The sequence below is a fragment of the Leucoraja erinacea genome, chromosome 1 (genome assembly GCF_028641065.1).
Source record: "Leucoraja erinacea ecotype New England chromosome 1, Leri_hhj_1, whole genome shotgun sequence".
Classification (NCBI taxonomy): Eukaryota; Metazoa; Chordata; class Chondrichthyes; order Rajiformes; family Rajidae; genus Leucoraja; species Leucoraja erinaceus.
The window spans coordinates 147,682,403-147,701,470 of record NC_073377.1 but is presented as its reverse complement, the minus strand read 5'-3'; the positions used below and the strand labels follow the sequence as shown (position 1 = coordinate 147,701,470).

At 42.1% G+C, this 19,068-nt stretch overlaps 1 protein-coding gene across 2 annotated transcripts in view; it reads left to right on the top strand.

Annotated features, from left to right (window-relative positions):
* The window catches only part of elovl6 (ELOVL fatty acid elongase 6), a 112,803-nt gene that overhangs the window by 80,084 nt on the left and 13,651 nt on the right, over positions 1-19,068 (top strand). For both annotated transcript variants that reach the window (XM_055645374.1, XM_055645363.1), the window contains one exon: positions 15,279-15,430. In XM_055645374.1, coding sequence (XP_055501349.1) covers positions 15,279-15,430 — 152 coding nt within the window. The remainder of the gene's footprint in view (positions 1-15,278; positions 15,431-19,068) is intronic.

Here is a 19,068-nt window from a genome sequence, read left to right as displayed (position 1 = left end):
AAAGCATCTTCTATTTCTATTCTGCAACTTATACCCCAGCAGTATGAATATTGGTTTCTCTAACTTCAAGTAACCCCGGCATTCCCTCCCTCTCCCACCAGCTTCTCATTTCACCCAACGAATAGCAGACAATCCCCCGTTTCCATTACGATAATTACTTTTTTGCATATCTTTCATTCATTGTTCATTATCTCACTACATCATCTATATTTCTCATTTCCCCTATCCCTAAAGGGCCTGTCCCACTTGGCCGTCATTTATGCACACGTTATCATACGTCGTCATCCGTCCGCACAGCCGTCATTTGAATATCCAGTTTATGATTTTTACCCAGTTTATGATTTTTACCCAGTTTATGATATTTATGGTGATTTTCTGAAATGTTCCAGTTTCTTGAATGGTGCTAGCAATAGGAAAACTGCAGATGTAATGCCTCTATTCACAAAAAGAGGTGAATGAAAAGTAGCAAGCTGCAGACCAAATTAATCTGTTGGAAGGAACTGCAGATGCTGGATTAAATTGAAGACAGACACAAAATGCAGGAGTAACTCGGTGGGCCAGGCAGCATCTCTGGAGAGAAGAATAGATGATGTTTCGGGTTGAGACTCTTCTTCAAAACCCGAAATGTCACCCATTGCTTACTCCAGCATTTTGATCACTTACCTGGTTTGCGCTTCCATTTCTACCAACTGCACCCCTTCTCTTGTCATTTGTTCATCCAGCTGCAGGAGATACAACATTTGTCTTTTTAACCTCTTCCTTACTCACAATCCAGGGACCGAAGAGTTATTGTAAGTGAAGCATCAATTCACTTTTGCACTTTCCGGTTTAGTGTATTTTGGTGTTCATCACGTAGTTTTCTCTACAAAAGTGCCCAAATATTTAAATCGCATGCTCGTGTATATCCATGACGCATAAAAGGCAGGGCCGACTGCGTATGGGCAGGGCGCGGTGGCGCATGGTTATGCACGGTGATGTAATCGTGCGTCACTGCGCGATACACGTACGAGGTTAGGGCGCCTGCGTGCGACCGCAATACGCCCACGTGCGTACGCGATACGTCACGCCAGAGGTGCGCGAAGATTTTGTGCCCTACAAAATCCTGGAGTGCCATGCGATATCGCGCGCAACTCCATACCCCTCCGCGCTTCTCCATGCGACCGTAATGCGCGGCCCACACGCTACCCTTGCGTCTCAACGCGACGATGAGGTCGCGTAAATGGCTCGCAAATGACGGCCCAGTGGGACAGGCCCTTAACTAGACTGAAGAACGGTCTCGACCCTAAACATCACCCATTTCTTTCATTCTTGAAATGCTGCCTGTCCCGCTGAGTTACTCCAGCTTTTTGTGTATCTTCAGTCTAAACCAGCATCTGCAGTTCATTCCTACCCAGCTTCCTTCAAATCACACTTTGTCTTGACATTGAAATATATTGCATTTCCTTCATGGTTAGTAAATCCTGGAACTTCCCCCCTGTGCTCCGTCATTGCCAGTGATACCATCACTCAGAATTGAATGCAACAAATGTAATCATTCAAAATGATGAAACATTTGTGGAGATAATCTTCTGAGTTTGAATTCGCTGTCAGTATCCTCTACTCAGGAACTTGTATGAATGCTTTTCTGTCTATCATGAGGATTGATAATTTTTCACAGCTTTTGACTATAAATGTTACTCTGAAGGTTGTTACTTTTGAAGTTTCATTTTAAAATGCATTCTTCGATGTAGACTAGGTTCAACTTTCTGTTGACATGCAGAGAAGCAGACCATGGCTGTCACTTCTATCTTTACCCATTCAGCAGATGCTGTTTCGATGCAGATTTTGATTAATGTTAACTTTGGGTTGAACCTTTTTTGGCATTGCGTGACTGCATTGCCCAGTATTTGATTGACATAGAACTGTGCAGTACGTTAACAGGTCCGACTCATCTACATTATTGATTACTTCTCTTTTATTGCATGGCAGTTCTCTGCATTTCTTTAATTGTAGTTTAGTTTATAAATACAGCATGGAAACGGGCCCTTCAGTCCAACGAGTCCACGCTGACCATTGATCACCCTTCCATGCTAGTTCTATGTTATCTCACTTTCCCATCCATTCCCTACACACCAAGGGCAATTTACAATTTAGCTTCATGATTATGATGATTCTGCAAAATATCACCATGTTATCAAAAAACTTGCAATGGTAACCAGGCTTCAGTATCGTACTTGGACAAGTGGTTGTACAATAGACCCCAGGAACTACAGATGTTGGTTTACAAAAAACAGAGACATAGTCTTGGGGTAACTCAGCGAGTCAGTCAACAGCTCTGGAGAACATGGATAGGTGATATTTCGGGTCAGGTTCCTTCTTCCGACCTGTAACATTGTTTATCTATATTCTCCACAGATGCTGCCAGACCAGCTGATTTACTCCAGCGCTTTGCCTGTCCCACTTTGCGATTATTTCGGCGATTGCGAGTGTCAGTGACTGACGCCCGTAAAACCGCTTACATATGCTCTCCTGCGTAAAAATACTGATTTCCTCAGCAAAATACTGATTTTCAGGCACTGGAATACTGAAATGCTCTAACAAAACTTAGCAGCTCCGGGGCTAGGGCCAGGGGCTAAGGTTAGGGTTAGGGTTTGGGACCACAGATGGGCTGTAAAATATTCTTCCTTCAATGCACGGATTTTAAACATTAATACAATACAAATTGAATGCAAAAAAAATAATTGTGCAAATGTAAAGATGCCCGAGTTGTTCAGTTTTATTTACATATGTATTGGTCCGCTTCCAGATCCAATCGACGTCTCTAACTTTTCACAGGGAGGATTCAGTGAGTGTAGACTAAACTCCCCCATCTCCCATCCCGCCCTCATCCCTCCTTCACCCAGCCCTCCCCTCCCTTCCCCCTTTCCCCCTTCCCCCCCTCTTCCTCCCCATTTGCCCCCGCTCCACTCTTCTCCCCCCTTCTCCACTCCCCCCCCCCCCCCTCTCACATCCTCTTCTCCCCCATCTCTCCCTCTCCCTTCTCCCATTCTCTAACCCACCCCCCCCCCCCCCCCCCCACTTTTTTCCCCGACGCTCCCCATTTGTGGACCCAGCCTGTGACAGCTAGATCCCACTAATAGTACTGGCCCAATAATAGAGGCCTAGAGGGCTTGATCAGGCAGATACGAGGATCGAACCCGCGGTGGGATAAGTACAGTAGTTGAACTGTAATTGCGCTTTTGTTAAAATAAAGATTAGTTGCTCAAGTGCTTGATTCAGTGTTTTTACTGAAACTAGACTGGGGGGAAGCTTAGAAACGAGCAATTTACACGATGAGACACCCTGATGTCAGCCCTGGATTTTGAACATTCCAACATCCAGAGGCGACAGGGAGACACTGCGCCGCACTACATGCGTCACCACACGACAACCTCTTTTCAGGCTGTTGCCAAAAATGTTGCCCAAGTGGAACGGTTGTTACGGCAAATTGCTGAACTAGTATGATCTTGTATTTGGAATATGTTAAGACATTAATTTATCTTGGATTTTATTGGCTTCACATTTAGAACATAGAACAGTGCAGCACAGGTACAGGCCCTTTGGACTACAATATCAGTGTTGAACCTGATGCCAAGTTAATCGAATCTCCTCGGCCTGCTTGTGAGCCATATCCATTCCTTCCATATCCATGTGTCTCTAAAAGCCTCTTAAATACTATTGTTGTATCTGCCTCCATCACTGCCTCCTCTGGCAGTGTAGATGAACCAGCATTGGGAACACATTGCTCCCGAAACCATGACATAAAGCTCTGACGTATGATATGCTTCCCATAGATTCTACAGCAAGCTAAGAAAGGTAAGCTAAGGAAGCTACAGGGTGGCAAGGTAAACCAGCATCTTTAGTTCCTTCCTACACTGGGGATGGAGGAATCCAACAGAAATAGGTCGGCACGGTGGCGTAGTGGTAGAGTTGCTGCCTTACAGCGTTTGCAGCGCCAGAGATCCGGGTTCAATCCCGACTACGGGTGCTGTCTGTGCGGAGTTTGTATGTTCTCCCCGGGTCCTGAGTGGGTTTTCTCTGAGATCTTCGGTTTCCACCCACACTCCAAAGACGTACAGGTTTGTAGGTTAATTGGCTTGGTAAATGTAAAAATTGTCTCTAGTGTGTGTGGGATAGTGTTAATATGCGGGGATCGAAGGGCCTGTCTCCACGCTGTATCTCGAAACTAAACTAAATAACTTGGAGGTGCTGACCTTGTACTAGATTAGACTACGATGATTGCAAGTTGTGACATGACTTCCTCCACATTTGAATCTTGTAAACTATAATATGATATAGTTGCCCTTATAATCTTTCTTGCAATTTGTCCAGCATGTAAGCAAGGTATCAGATTACCATGGAGTTTAAACATATTTGCAGTTGTGGGCCTATCACTCAATTGACTGGATCTTCACATAAATTGTCAAATGTCCAAAAATAACGGGAGAAGACAGTGTCTTTTGATCATGACTAGTGTTTTTATTTTGTTTGGGATTTCCTTCTGTGCAGAGTATTGGAAGAATACCTGGGTTTATAGCCCATTGATATCAAAATGATTTTTGTCTGCATTTATCTCCCCAAAACCACTCAGCAAAACATGCCTTCAGTGTAGTGCAGGGAAAAAAAGATGGACCCATGAGGAATTAATACTGTGTCCATACTTCAACAAATAGATTATAGAATTAATGGATTCTGCTAGTGATTTTTGACAGACTCTTCCACCCATGCAATTGTAAAGAGCTTGAGTTTGCTCTTGGGATATGATATGTCTTTGTATTCCTGATGCAGTTTCTATAATGTAATTGCTCACAGGATTCCATTATTTTCTCTCCAGTGTATGTAGATGTCACCAACTGTTGTGAGAGCACTCTCACAGTATATTAATCTGCTTGCCATATCTGCCTCAATCGTGCCGCTGATTGTAAAGCACAAAGTCTCAAGCAAGCATTTGTGCAAGGAGTCAAGAGTCTGCAATTTGGCATTAAATTATTTGTATTTGCCTCCTGAAGTGCAAAGATTAAAAAAAAGCTGATGTGTATGTGGTGTGGTATCCACGAATTGTATAGTATGGTATTCAATGCTTTATTTTCTCATCCTCCCACTGAAATAGCATTCAAGTGCTTGAAATAGCATTAAAGTGCTTGAGCAAATTCTGCATGATGTAATACAAAATAAATTCCTTCATTTAAAGCAAGCTCATCTTCCCAATACAACTCTTACACGGCCTCGCTTTCGGAGACGAGCTCCCCAGAAAGACAGCAGCAACAATCTCACCTGTTATCTGAGGTGGTGTAATACTCAAGGTGTGTTCCTAGTTTATATGCAATGTTAGGGGCAGGGAAATGGCTGGCTTGTGGTTTTAAGGTTTGATTGGCATTGATTTGATTGAATGGATGCACACTTGACTAGATTTCAAGAAGGACTGCATTATAGCTGGTTATGGTAGTGCAATGGTTAGCTCACTGGAGTGGATTCCAGTGGCCTGGTATATTGATCCAGGTATGGAGTTTGAATCCTGTTCATGTCCATTCTGAAATTGGAGGCTGCATGGGAACATCCGTTGTTCGGTGGTTGGATTGTGGTCGAGAGGGAGGTGCACTGTAGTCAGAGAATCTCTGTAAAAAAAAAAAAAAGATACCTGTTTGCTAAACACCAATAGTACCTCCTATCATCTGTCCATTGAACAAGCTCTTACAATGGATACATTTGTGGTGCATTCAAGTGTGTTGAGAAGGTGAAGATTAAACACAAAAACAAAACCCAAGTCCCGACTGCAACCAAATTCGCAGTTCATTTGGTGATCAAAGTTTTTTGACGCCGGACATAAGCCACAGACTCCGGTGAGGAAAGAGAGGGGAAGGTCAGAAGACTGTTGGGAACAAGGCAAGTGGAGAGATCTGAAGGAGAGATTTGGTCAGAGGAAAGTGATGGGTGTGCAAGATTTGGGGGGGACATTGGTATCTAAGAGCTATTGAATTTAACACCCAAGGAAGAAACGTTTTTAAAAAAATGTAAAAGCTTAATGTGGAGAAGGATGTGATGGGCCTGCAGTGCAAGAACAGTTTTGTGCCAGCGAGTTGATGCTGCAGAAGGGAATGGTCAGGAGCATTCACATGCCAGTATTTATCCATGATTCTCAGGATGTGGTGACAGCATTGATTTGAGGAACACTTAAAACAATGAATGTAATATTTTAAAGGGATATATTTTTTTAATGTTATTTGATTCATATTATCATTAATATTACATGGGACCTCTGGGAAGAAATGAAAGTGTTATGATGTGTGGAAGTGCAGTGTCTTAGTACTGAAAACATCCACAATTATAAACAAATAATCTGCTTTTACTGATCATTTGAAGAATGAATATGGATCAGGATATTCTCAAATGAAACTTGCCTGCAAACGTCTCACCAGAAAGATGACATCTCCAAAAATGCGGCACTCCTTGAGTACTGTACAGGTGTGTCAGTTCAGATTATGTGCTCAGGTTTCTTACTTGACTTTCTGACTGGGCTCTGAGTTTAGGCTAAGACCTTGAAATAGGATTTAAATGCAAAAGATTAGTATATAAATGTATGAGAGAGTTTATTTTCAAAGGCAATTTTAATGCTTTGGATTATATTACGGGAGTTAATAATTTAACCTGAAAGCACATTAGTATTTAAGAATAGGTTAGGCGGTTGAATTAAAGAATGAGGGAATGGAGTTTAGAGCTATTAATGTGAAACAAACTGTAGTGCCGATGATCAAAAGATAGAAAGTAATTAATAGTTTGGGCTCATCAGCTTATTTCTGCATTTGGTCAAATCAGTTCAATGCATTCTGAATCAAATAGCTTTGTGTGAATTAAGTATGAAACCCTATCTAACCTCAGGAAGACCAACATGTTCCTGAAACAACTAGGACTCTATGTCACCAGTAATTCCACTCTTACCCAATTCTTAAAAGTGTTTAACGCATTAAAAGATCAGTAATTGTATGTATAGTGATTATTGGAAAACTGTATTTAAATTATGTACCTAATTAACTGTAATTGGTGGTATTTGGCTGCACAAATTTTTGAACTCGTGCAATTAACCTTAGTTTAATTTAGTTTAGAGAACCAGTGTGGAAATAGGCCCTTCGGCCCAGCGTGTTTGCACTGACCAGCTATCCCCACACAATAACACTATCCTGCACACACACTAGGGACAATTTACATTCATACCAAGCCAATTAGCCTACAAACCTGTACGTCTTTGGAGTGGGGGGGGAGGAACCCGAAGATCTCGGAGACATAGGCCACGTTTGTTTCTTTAAGATGAGGTAACTGAGGCACATGCTTTAGAATCCGTGGTGGGAGCTCCATTAAAGTTAAATGGATGTCACCTTTATATATATTTTGTAGATTCAGTTGTTTGAAGCACCGTTAATCTGGTGCAGAACGAAAGATGACCATTGTGCTATGCTTGTGATATATCGCACTGGAATAATTGCTTGAATGTAGTCTGATTATTTGTGAGAGCACCCATGCAAACTAATTTGAGAACATGTGAGGGACGTAGTAGTGATTGGTGAGTTGGGAGCGGGGATCATTTGGTGGGTGGGGGGCAAAAAATGCAGAATGGGATCAGGTCTAGCAGCAATTGAAGTGATGTCAGTACAGGTCGGTTTTGGTGTGGGAGGGGGTTGGGGTGGGTGGTGGTGGGGATCCGGAGAGTGAACAGAACTGTAGTGCCGATGATCAAAAGATAGAAAGTAATTAACAACATTTGGCGGAGTCCTAATCCTGTGCGGTACAGCAAAAGTAATGCGCATTACCAGTGATAGTTGCTTCTTGGAACAATGGTTTGATTTTCCCATTAGCTTTGCAGGCATGGCAGGGGAATGTTGCACAAATTGCATCAGGCACGCCAGAGCAACTCGTGTCACTAAAGTGACTGGTTGGATTTTGCCTTCTAACTGCAGGGTGGATCCATTCTCAGTTGGGCAGCACTGAGATGAAATGTGCAAAAAATGTACTTTCGAGGCCAGTACTTAAAATGAAGATGATGCACAATTTGTTTCAACGCATGAAAGTGAAGTAACACTGTAGATTGCCTACGGAGATGTAGGAATTACAAAATATCAATCAAGATCTTTTTGTTTTCCTTGTCTAGCTACACTTGTTTTTTATCCATGTGGTTTAAAAAAATACACACATTTTGCATGTCCTGCCAGCGTTTAAATCTACAATTCCATAATCCTGCAACCACTCATGAAAAACTGAGGATGCACTGACATAAGTTGATCTGAATTTTTCATAGAAAAATCAGTAGGAACAACTTATTTCTACTGTAATGTAATACACTTTTGTTGATTATCTGGATAAGTGTCTTATTGGTACAGTGGGTAGCAACATTGTGCTACCTCCAGTCCTGAGAATTTGACCATCTATTAATAAAGCTGCCAAGATTTTTGGATATAAATTAGTTATACTGCAAGGAAATCACTGTACAGTAATATGCTGTTACCTTGCTCCTAGAGTTCAAGTCTGATGTACCTCACAAAACAGACTGCTGGGGTAAGCAGTTCATTTTAATGCTATAAGTACATTAGCTAAACAATAAATTAATAATAGTTACCACCCAATGCATGTTTTAAGCTTGCCGTTATTTCTCTTAAACTTTAATGGCCTCTAGGTAGAAGTAATTATCTGAAAATTAAAATAAGATTTGATATTTCTTCACTAATTTTAGGTCCTGGTTATTGACTTGGTCTCTTTATGTAGCTTCTCTTTTGCGTAGTATAGTACTTGCTTCTCTTTAATAGTGTGTGGAATCTGTAGGTGGCATTGCCGCTGTAGCTCCAAGTGATAACTGTGCATCTTCTGAGTGTGTAAGGCGTCCTGTGAAAAAACAAGGTACAATGGCCTCCATAATGTTTCGGACAAAGACCCATCATTTATTTATTTGCCTCTGTACCCCGCAATTTGAGATTTGTAATAGAAAAAAAATCACATGTGGTTAAAGTGCACATTGGCAGATTTTATTATAGGGTATGTTTATACATTTTGGTTTCACCATGTAGAAATTACCGTTGTGTTTATACATACTCACCCATTTCAGGACACCATAATGTTTGGGACACATGGCTTCACAGGTGTTTGGAATTGCTCAGGTGACTTTAATTGCCTCCTCAATGCAGGTATAAGAGAGCTCTCAGCACCTAGTCTTTCCTCCAGTCTTTCCATCACCTTTGGACACTTTTATTGCTGTTTATCTACATGAGGACCAAGGTTGTGCCAATGAAAGTCAAAAAAGCCAAGATGAGACTGAGAAACAAGAATAAAACCGTTAGAGACACCAGCCAAACCTTAAGCTTATCAAAATCAACTGTTTGGAAATCAACTGGTTAACCGCTAAAATAGGATGTCCCCAGGTTACGGTTTGCCAACAAGGACTTAAAAGAGCAACCACAGTTCTGGAAAAACAGGTCTTGTGGACAGATGAGAGGAAGATTAACTTATATCAGTGATGGCAAGAGCAAAGTATGGCAGAGAGAAGGAACTGCCCAAGATCCAAAGCATATCGCCTCACCTGTGAAACACGGTGTTGGGGGTGTTAAGACATGGGCATGTATGGTTGCTGAAAGTACATAGAAAATAGGTGCAGGAGTAGGCCATTCGGTCCTTCGAGCCTGCACCGCCATTCAATATGATACTGGCTCACTTATCTTCATTGATGATACAACTGCTGTTGGTAGTAGCATAATGAGTTCTGAAGTGTAGAGAAAACACATCCTACCTGCTCAAGTTCAAACAAATGCCTCAGAACTCATTGGCCAGTTCATTCTACAACAAGACAATGATCCCAAACATTCTGCTAAAGCAACAAAGGAGTTTCTCAAAGCTAAAAAATGGTCAATTCTTGAGTAGCCAAGTCAATCACCTGATCTGAACCCAATTGAGCATGCCTTTTATATGCGGAAGAGAAAACCGAAGGGGACTAGCCCACAAAACAAACATACGGTGAAGATGGCTGCAATACAGGCCTGGCAGAGCATCACCAGAGAAGGCACACAGCAACTGGTGATGTCCATGAATCGCAGACTTTAAGCAGTCATTGCATGCAAAGGGCATGCAACAAAATACTAAACATGACTACTTTCACTTACATGACATTGCTGTGTCCCAAACATTATGGTGCCCTGAAATGGGGGGACTATGTATAAAGTACATGGCTAAACCAAAATGTATAAAAATGGCTTTTATTAAAATCTGACAATGTGCACTTTAAGCACATGTGATTTTTTTTCTATTACAAATCTCAAATTGTGGAGTACAGACAAATAAATAAATTATGGGTCTTTGTCTCAAACATTATGAAGGGCCCTGTATTTTCTGCATTTGGAAATATACAGAAATATACCCAAATTGTGTAACAAATGTGCAGAAGACGACAAGAAAGGACCTGTTGTGTAGGAAGGAACTGCATATACTTGTTTAAACCGAAGATAGACACAAAAATGTGGAGTAACTCCAGGACAGGTGGCATCTCTGGAGAGAAGGAATGGGTGACGTTTCAGGTCGAGACCTTTCTTCAGACCTTCATTCCTTCTCTCCAGAGATGCTGCCTGTCCCACTGAGTTACTCCAGCTTTTTGTGTCTAGAAAGGACCTGGTGATGTGTTGAATCTGTCCCTGGTTCAACTACGGCAGATCATCACTAAGGGGGTCTGAAGCAATAATTCATTTCTCCTCTAAAACTTGTCTAGAGCCCAATTTGGCCCACTTTGTCAAAAAATGAAATTTCTGAATGCAACTGGAGTAGAGTTCTGACCACGCTCACGAACTGTACATCTAGTTTTATATCCTATTGACTTAGCCATACATGTGATGCACTTTGCATTCCACCAAAGGATGATGATCCTCACAATGTTTAGATAACTTCTATTTTGCCAATTGTTGAACTGTAGTTAATTGTACATTAGTAAAACAAATACTTAATATTCCTAGCAAGGATACCAATGGCAAAAGGAAAAAGCTGTTTTGGTGGAACCACACTGTGTCAGTCTATCGTTCTTTGCTAACTACACAGAACAGTGTCTGACTGGCACCTGTTTTAGTCCTTATATTTCTTTAAATTAAAAAATGTGTAGCTTTTCCCACATGTAATTATTCTAGTTAAAATGATAATTTGCATCTGATTCTAATGAGTAGAGCAATTAGACTTGGTGAAATAAATTGCTCAATCAGGGTATTGAGTATAGACAGACATTGGGACGTTATGTAACAGTTGTACAGAATGCTAATGAGGCCACATTTGGCGTACTGTATTCAGATTAGGTCGCCCCGCTATCGGAAGCATGTTATTAAGATGGAGAGAGTCCAGAGAAGATTAGCAAAGGTGTTGAAGGGCAGAAATGTACCGAGGGGTTGGGCAGGCTTTGACTTTATTCCTTGGAGTGTATGTTGAGGGGTAATCTTATAGAGGTGTATGCAATCAAGAGGGAAAATAGATGGGTGAATGCACCAAATATTTTACCCAGAGTAGAGGAATCAAAAAATAAGAGGACATGTGTTTAAGATGTAACATTTAATACCAACCTGAGGAGCAACTTTTTCACTCAGAGGGTGGTGGGTATATGGAATGAGCAGCCAGAGGAGATAGTTGATACTATAATAACATTTAATAGACACTTGGACATCCAGGTATATGGGTAGGAAAGGTTTAGAAGAATATGGGCCAAATACAGGCAAATTGGACCAGCTTGATGGGCATGGACAAATTGGGATGAAGGGCCTGTTTCTGTGCCATGTGACTTTAATTTGGGTCAGCCAGCATCTATGGAGAGGAAACCAAGTTAATATCTCGTCAATAATGTTTCATTTGATTCCAGTCTTTTTTCTCTCTCTCCACAGATGTTGCCTAACCTCCTGAGAGTTTCCAGTTTAATTTTTGTTTCATTTCAGATGTACAGAATTTGTAGTATTCTACTTTCGGACAGGAGCAGTTAAGGTTTCTGAACTCGGATTGGTTGTTCAAAGTGTATTAAGAAATATTACATTTCCTTTCGTCTCTTGCAGAATAGTTGCTCAAATGCTGGTGCTGGATTTGCTGTTTGATTCATTGGTCTAAGTGACGAGCTTCTCAGCTTTAATCCCATCTATTTTCGGTAACTGCTGCAGTTTTATGCCCCTGTCCCACTTAGGAAACCTGAACGGAAATCTCTGGTTTCCATGAGTTGCCAGAGGTTTTGGCCACTCGCTTGGAAAGCCTCGACCGAAGCGTGAGCTGCATCTACCGACCAAAGATCCTGCAGCATCTTTGCTACCAACTGCACATGCGCACACACACACATACACACACACACACACACACACACACACACACACACACACACATCGCGAAGGTGGGGGCCAGGGACAGCGGAGGAGCGCTGTCTGCGCAATGAAGAGGAAGGTAAACGGCTGCCACAGAGTACACAAGTCCTTTAGAGAGCGCGGGAGGAAGAGAGGGGAGGGGGGGGGAAGAAGGAGTGGAGACAGTTTTAAGAAGTTTTATAAAGTTTAGCGGGCATTTTACTTTCCGGCAGATCTTCTAGGTCCTCAAAACTCCAATGAGTCAATCAAAATAACCGGTCAGCTAAGGAGATGGCCTTCGACTACCTGTAAGTACATAGTGACCCCACTCCACTGGCTTTGACCAAACGGCAACCTATTCTTAAATGAGGCCGGTTTTGATTTTGTTGAAATAATCGAAGGACCATCGAAGGAGCCTCGACCACGCGGAAACCACTTTCGACCATTTGGGAGAGTGACCAAAACCTCCGGGAACTCATTGGAAACCTTGCGTGGGGCACAAGGTCACCAGAGGTTTCCGTTCAGGTTTCTTAAGTGGGACAGGGGCATAACTCTCTAAAATGCGAAGTGCTAATTATTGTAGGTAATGAGGCCTCACATAGTTAAAGTTATTATATTTTGACGTCAGATGTTTGTGAAACTAATAAATGATTTAAGTGTTGGATAATAAATGTGAATGTACCACTGCTAACTTTTTTTAGTTTTTACCATTTTCAGTAATTGCACTGAGTAGCAGTTCTAGTGTATGTCTAGTGTATTGCTGAGGATTGAAGCTAAAAGATATATGGCAAAAAATAAAAAACTTTCATGCTTAACTGCGCACGTGTGGAAGCCAGAGAATTTACTCATTGTTAACTTTTCGATTAGCAAACATGGTGGATTTTTTAATATTTCATGATGATGGAACAAAATTGCACTTCTAACTGGGTTAGCACGTGGTTTAGCATTGCACAAGTCACCGTGATTTTCAATGTTGCAGTGAACTTTGTAAAAGCAAGCATCTGGGAGATTTGGCATTGCTTCAATTCCTGGAGGAAAGTTAATTTTAGCAGCCTTGAATATAATGCAGCAAAATCCTTCAATCTCAAATGTCACTGTACCTTAATTGACACATGTATCAATTAAATTAAATATTGAATCTATCTCCAGGATAGGAAAACTAAGCACTGAGCTGACATGTAAACAATCCATTTGCAGGAAGTTAAAAAAAAAAAAAATCATCTGATTCTCTATAATTCAGCCAAGCCAAACAAGCTGCAGTAATAGCCATTGCTCAATTTCATGTATATTTTACACATTTAAACAAAATGCCTACATATATGTCTTTGGGGGTATCTGGGTGCTGCCACTAATGCCAAATCTGAAGTCACCAAAACTGAGCACGAAATTGAACTGTTGTCATATGTCATATGTCCCATAAATTCTTACTTGCAGTCAGCACAACAGAATATGTAAAGATAGTACAGTGTAAACAAAATAATAAATAAGAGAGAAAAAAAGGTCAGCGTGTGTGTATGTATGTATATATATATATATATACACACACACATTTTCACAAATACATATATTTTTAATATATATATATATATATATATTATATGTATGTAGATCATATAAATACACAAACGCACACATAATTATAGTAGAGATAAGGTATGCATCACTTTAAAAGCATTAAAACCAGGAAAATAAGGTCAGGGCAAACAGCTTAAAATAACAGAAAATCTATGACGCAAAATGGCATGGTTAAATGATGGCATGGTTCGGTCAAGCAACCCATGCATCTCGGCCTGAGCATAATCTCCCAGGGCCGAGGTCTCTTTCAGTGGATGGAGTCGATGGCACCCCATGATAGGATGTGGTCCCAGGCTCCCCATATTCAGCAGCAACATTGTGCTCTCAAATGACGAGAGATCTGAGAGCGCCAGTCAGTCATTCTCTCTCGCATTGATCTCTCCAAGTGCTTGATTATAAGGGGTGATTTTAACTTCCACACTCCATGGGAGACACTTTAATTCAGGCAGAGTTCATTATTTTCGGTGTGATACGCATCCCATTTTATTGTGAATTAAAGGTCAAGTTGCATTTGTCCATTTGATCCAGTTTTTGTTGGCTTTCTTTGCCTCACAAATTGGTTTGACTCTTTTGTAGGAGGTGACCAAGGGGATTGACAAAGTCTTTGTAGACCAGCAACACTTAATGCAGAAGGTTAGAATATGTTACTAGATTGATCCCTGGGATGGCGGGACTGTCATATGAGGAAAGATTGAAAAGACTAGGCTTGTATTCACTGGAGTTAAGAAGGATGAGGGGGGGTCTTATTGAAACTTATAAAAGGACTGGACAAGCTAGATGCAGGAAAAATGGTCCCAATGTTGGGTGAGTCCAGAACCAGGGGCCACAGTCTTAGAATAAAGGGGAGGTCATTTAAGACAGGTGAGAAAAAACGTTTTCACCCAGAGAGTTGTGAATTTGTGGAATTCCCTGCCACAGAGGGCAGTGGAGGCCAAATCACTAGATGGATTTAAGAGAGAGTTAGATAGAGCTCAAGGGGCTAGTGGAGTCAAGGGTTGATATGGGGAGAAGGCAGGCACCTATTTTCTATGTTACTCTCTAAACCTATGAAAATAATTAAAACAGGAAAACATCAAGTACATAGAATACAAAGAGGAAATGACACTTGTATAAAAGTGGACCGCCATAGTAAGTGACAAGTGAGAACACTTAAAAATAGGTGCACAAAGCCTTTCCACATGCAAGTTAAGCATGAAACAAAATATTAATGGCTCCAACAGTCATGCAACATTTTCTACAGTCCTTTTTCTGCATTGCACAGCTTTCAGGAAAAAAAAAGATCTTTGTTATTCATAAATAGCTTAATTTTGGTACGGTTATATTATGTCTCATTATCTTGGTGTCTTTTTTTCCTCTTTAAAGTATTATCGGAGCTGTGCGTACTGGAGCGTACATGGTGTATATCCTGACAACCAGTGGCTTGAAGCAGTCGGTATGTGATCAAGGTTTCTACAATGGGCCGATCAGCAAATTCTGGGCATATGCATTTGTGTTGAGCAAAGCACCTGAGTTAGGTGAGTGAGGCAGAAAATGTTGTTTTCGCTGAATGCTCTGAGCTAATCAATGGTGAAATTTGTACTCTGCAGAAATCATGAACCGAAGTCACTGATATTAATCAAACACTGTTTTATTCTCTCTGTATAGAATGCGTGTGGTTGTCGTGGAACAATGAGAACAAAAGAGAATGACTCTTTGCTTTTAATTTGACTTCATGCCAGATTCTAGGTTTAAAGCTATTCTAAGCGACATCGTGATTCGAGCCATATCAGTAATTACATTGTACTTGGACAATCTAAAGCTCAGCCTGCATCTCTGGCTGGCTAATCCTGCTTGGTTGCAGTCTCTTGCCTTGCTTGTAAATGACTTTCTGCCTTGTCTCCCCATTGCTCCTCAGAGAATTCTTAAATGGTGAATGAAAGAGATCTGTGGTGACATGAAATCTACCTGAAAAATGTTTTCACTTCATTTCCTCCTCTACTATTCTGTGCTTTAATATTATTGATGCAGATATGTATATTATAGATATTGTACGGATTATTTGTGCACACATCAGCACTGAAAGGGAACCCCAGATAAGGGGGTTCAAGGCTGGGCTGTCTGACAGCTGCCTTGGTACCTGCGATCTGCCTCTTTCAGTGGAGTGACTAATTGGACCGTCAGACCAGGGCACAGTTTCCTGCTGCAACACTGTCAGATGTGTTGTAAGTACTGAGTGACTATTTTTCCACAGGCTCCTGTGCACAACTTGACTCTCCTTTTATTTTAGTTCAGCCTGCCATATTAAAACCCTTTCATCTAGACGCTCGGAATGGTGTGGCAGGATTGAGAACACTAATGGAATTGGTGCTTAAAAGGATTATGATGGCATTCTATGCAGAGAGAAGTGTTACTGGCAGTACTGCTGCAGAAGGAACTTGATGCCCTCTTGTAAGATCATAAGATCATGAGATAGGCGTGGAATTTGGCCCATCAAGTCTACTCCGCCATTCAATCATGGCTGATCTATTTCTCACTCCTAACCCCCCCCCCCCCCCCCCCCCCCCCCCCCCCCCCCCCCCCCCCCCCCCCCCCCCCCCCCCCCCCCCCCCCCCCCCCCCCCCCCCCCAACTCCTGCCTTCTCCCCCATAACTACTAATCAAAAATCTATCTATAGATAGCCTTTAAAATATCCACTGACTTGGTCTCCAGAGCCTTGTGCGGCAAAGAATTCCACAGATTCTGACTAAATAAATTTCTCCTCATCTCCTTCCTAAATCCTCATCTCCATCTCCATCATAAGAGATAGGAGTAGAATTAGGCCATTCGTCCCACCAAGTCTACTCTGCTACCATCAAGTCTGTAGCAATGGATTTCTGACTACTCTGTGGCAACGGGCTGCCAGTCAGGGCTGGTGCTGAGTGGCTTGTGGTGAACCGTGCGATCCCTCAGTGCTGAGGCGTGGGGCTTTGCTGTATCTTGGTCGACGTGGTGAGCGTGATCATGGCGGGGGAGCGGCCGGCCACTGCTTCTTATTTTTACAAACCACCCGGATACTATGGTCGGTCACCTGCTGGACGTGTTGGAAAATGCCGTCTCTCCGTAACGTCAGCTGCGCGAGTTCTCTCCGGTGCTTTTCACCTACCGTCACCTCCAACAGAGGGGGGGGGGGGGGGGGGGGGGGGTGAGTAGGATTGTAGGAACCAGACAGTCAATCAACGCTTGGAGTACTCGATCGTCAGCAATCACCGTGCAACTCGTTGCTGAGTCGGCACATTACTTGCCCAGCCCCGCCCGTCACAAACCCTCACAGACAGGGTATCTCCAGGCTCAAAGGTGCACAAAATTGCTGGAGAAACTCAGCGGGCGCAGCAGCATCTATGGAGCGAAGGAAATAGGTGACGTTTCGGGCCGAAACCCTTCTTCAGACTGAGGAAGGAAATAGGTGACGTTTCAGGTCGAAACCCTTCTTCAGCAATTTTGTGTTTCATAGATGCTGCTGCGCCTGCTGAGTTTCTCCAGCAATTTTGTGTACCTTCGATCTTCCAGCATCTGCAGTTCCTTCTTGAACATTATCTCCAGGCTCAGTTTAGTTCAGTTTAGTTTAGAGATACAGCGCGCAAACAGGCCCACCGAGCCCGTACCCACCACAATCACCCCGTACACCAGCACTATCCTTCACATACTAGGGACAATTTACAATTTTACCAAACCCAATTAACCTACAAACCTGTACGTCTTTGGAGTGTGGGAGGAAACCCACGCGTGTTACGGGAGAACGTACAAACTCCGTACAAACAGCACCCGTGGTCAGGACCGAACTCTGGTCTCTGGCGCCTTGAGGCAGCAACTCTACTGCTGTGCAACCGTGCCGCCCGGTTGTGGTGTGGAACTTTGTTGAAAAAACCTTGTCTGAAGTAATATCTTTTGTTGAACAATCATTATTAGCCGGAGATAGGCTCAAGCTTAATTTGCTAATATCAGCTTTAGTATTAAGAACAGACTAACGAGATTTTAGACGTTTCTATGGACTATTTGTAGAGGACAACCCATCACTGCATTTCTGACTTGTGTTAGGAATTGGGGCCAGGTTGTTGCCACTATAATGGGAGTGCAGGGATTCACACCAAGTTCCTGATACCATGTCTAGCTTGCCTTTTTAAAAATACACTCTCAATCTCTATTCTGCCAATAAAACCAGCGTTCCTCGTGCTCTTTTGCATGCAGTGTTTGTTAATCTGGGCCCAAGGCTATTTTCCGATATGCAGATCCCTGTCCTGGGTTACGGCAGGTTTCCGTTCTTGAGAACTCTTCATGGCACGAACAGTTTACAAGTTGGAAGTGCAGCCGTGAATAGAGTTCCCACATAGCACGAGATAGTTTTCACAAGGCAAGTTCTCGCATAACAACCCTACAGCGGTGGGTTGTCCCATAGGAGCAGAGAGTCTGAATAACCATTAAACCAGCATCTGCAGTTCTTTCCTGCATATTTTGTCTGCTCCATTGCGAAATCTACTCAAGGTATGTCTACTTTGAAGAAGTTCTCCCTTCTCCCAGCTATCAATGATCTATTCTATATTTTCCTTGATCTTCTTTCCCTTTGTCCTATTTTCACACCTTACACTTCCTTATCTGTGTATCTCCTTCTCCCCTGACATCTGTCTGAAGAAGGGTCTCGACCCGAAATGTCACGTATTCCTTCTCTCTAGAGATGCTGCCTGTCCCGCTGAGTTACTCCAGCAGTTTTTGTCTACCTTCGAACCATTTTAAATTTTCTTTTGCTATTCTTAATAATAGAGCTGAAATTAACAAATATAGTCCGAGCTTTACTCAGGCTAATATTATTTTGAAAGATTATACTCCAGATAAGGTTTTAAATGACAGTCACAATTATTTTTTTAAAGCTGCTGCTGGCCTAGATGGGATATTTCTAGATAGGATTTGCAAAATGCACATAAATGTGTTTCGCAGAGTGTGTCTTTCTTGGACTTGATGTGACAAAATTGCAGATACTCTTTGGAACAGCCACCTACAGTAACCCCAAATCCATCCAGTCGGTCTTACATATGCTCATTTATAATGTACGGGCTGGATATGTTGGGCATTCATAAACAGGGCACGACCTCTTATATTATTTTATTCCAGTGGCCCTTCTAATTCTTTCTGTCATGTTACA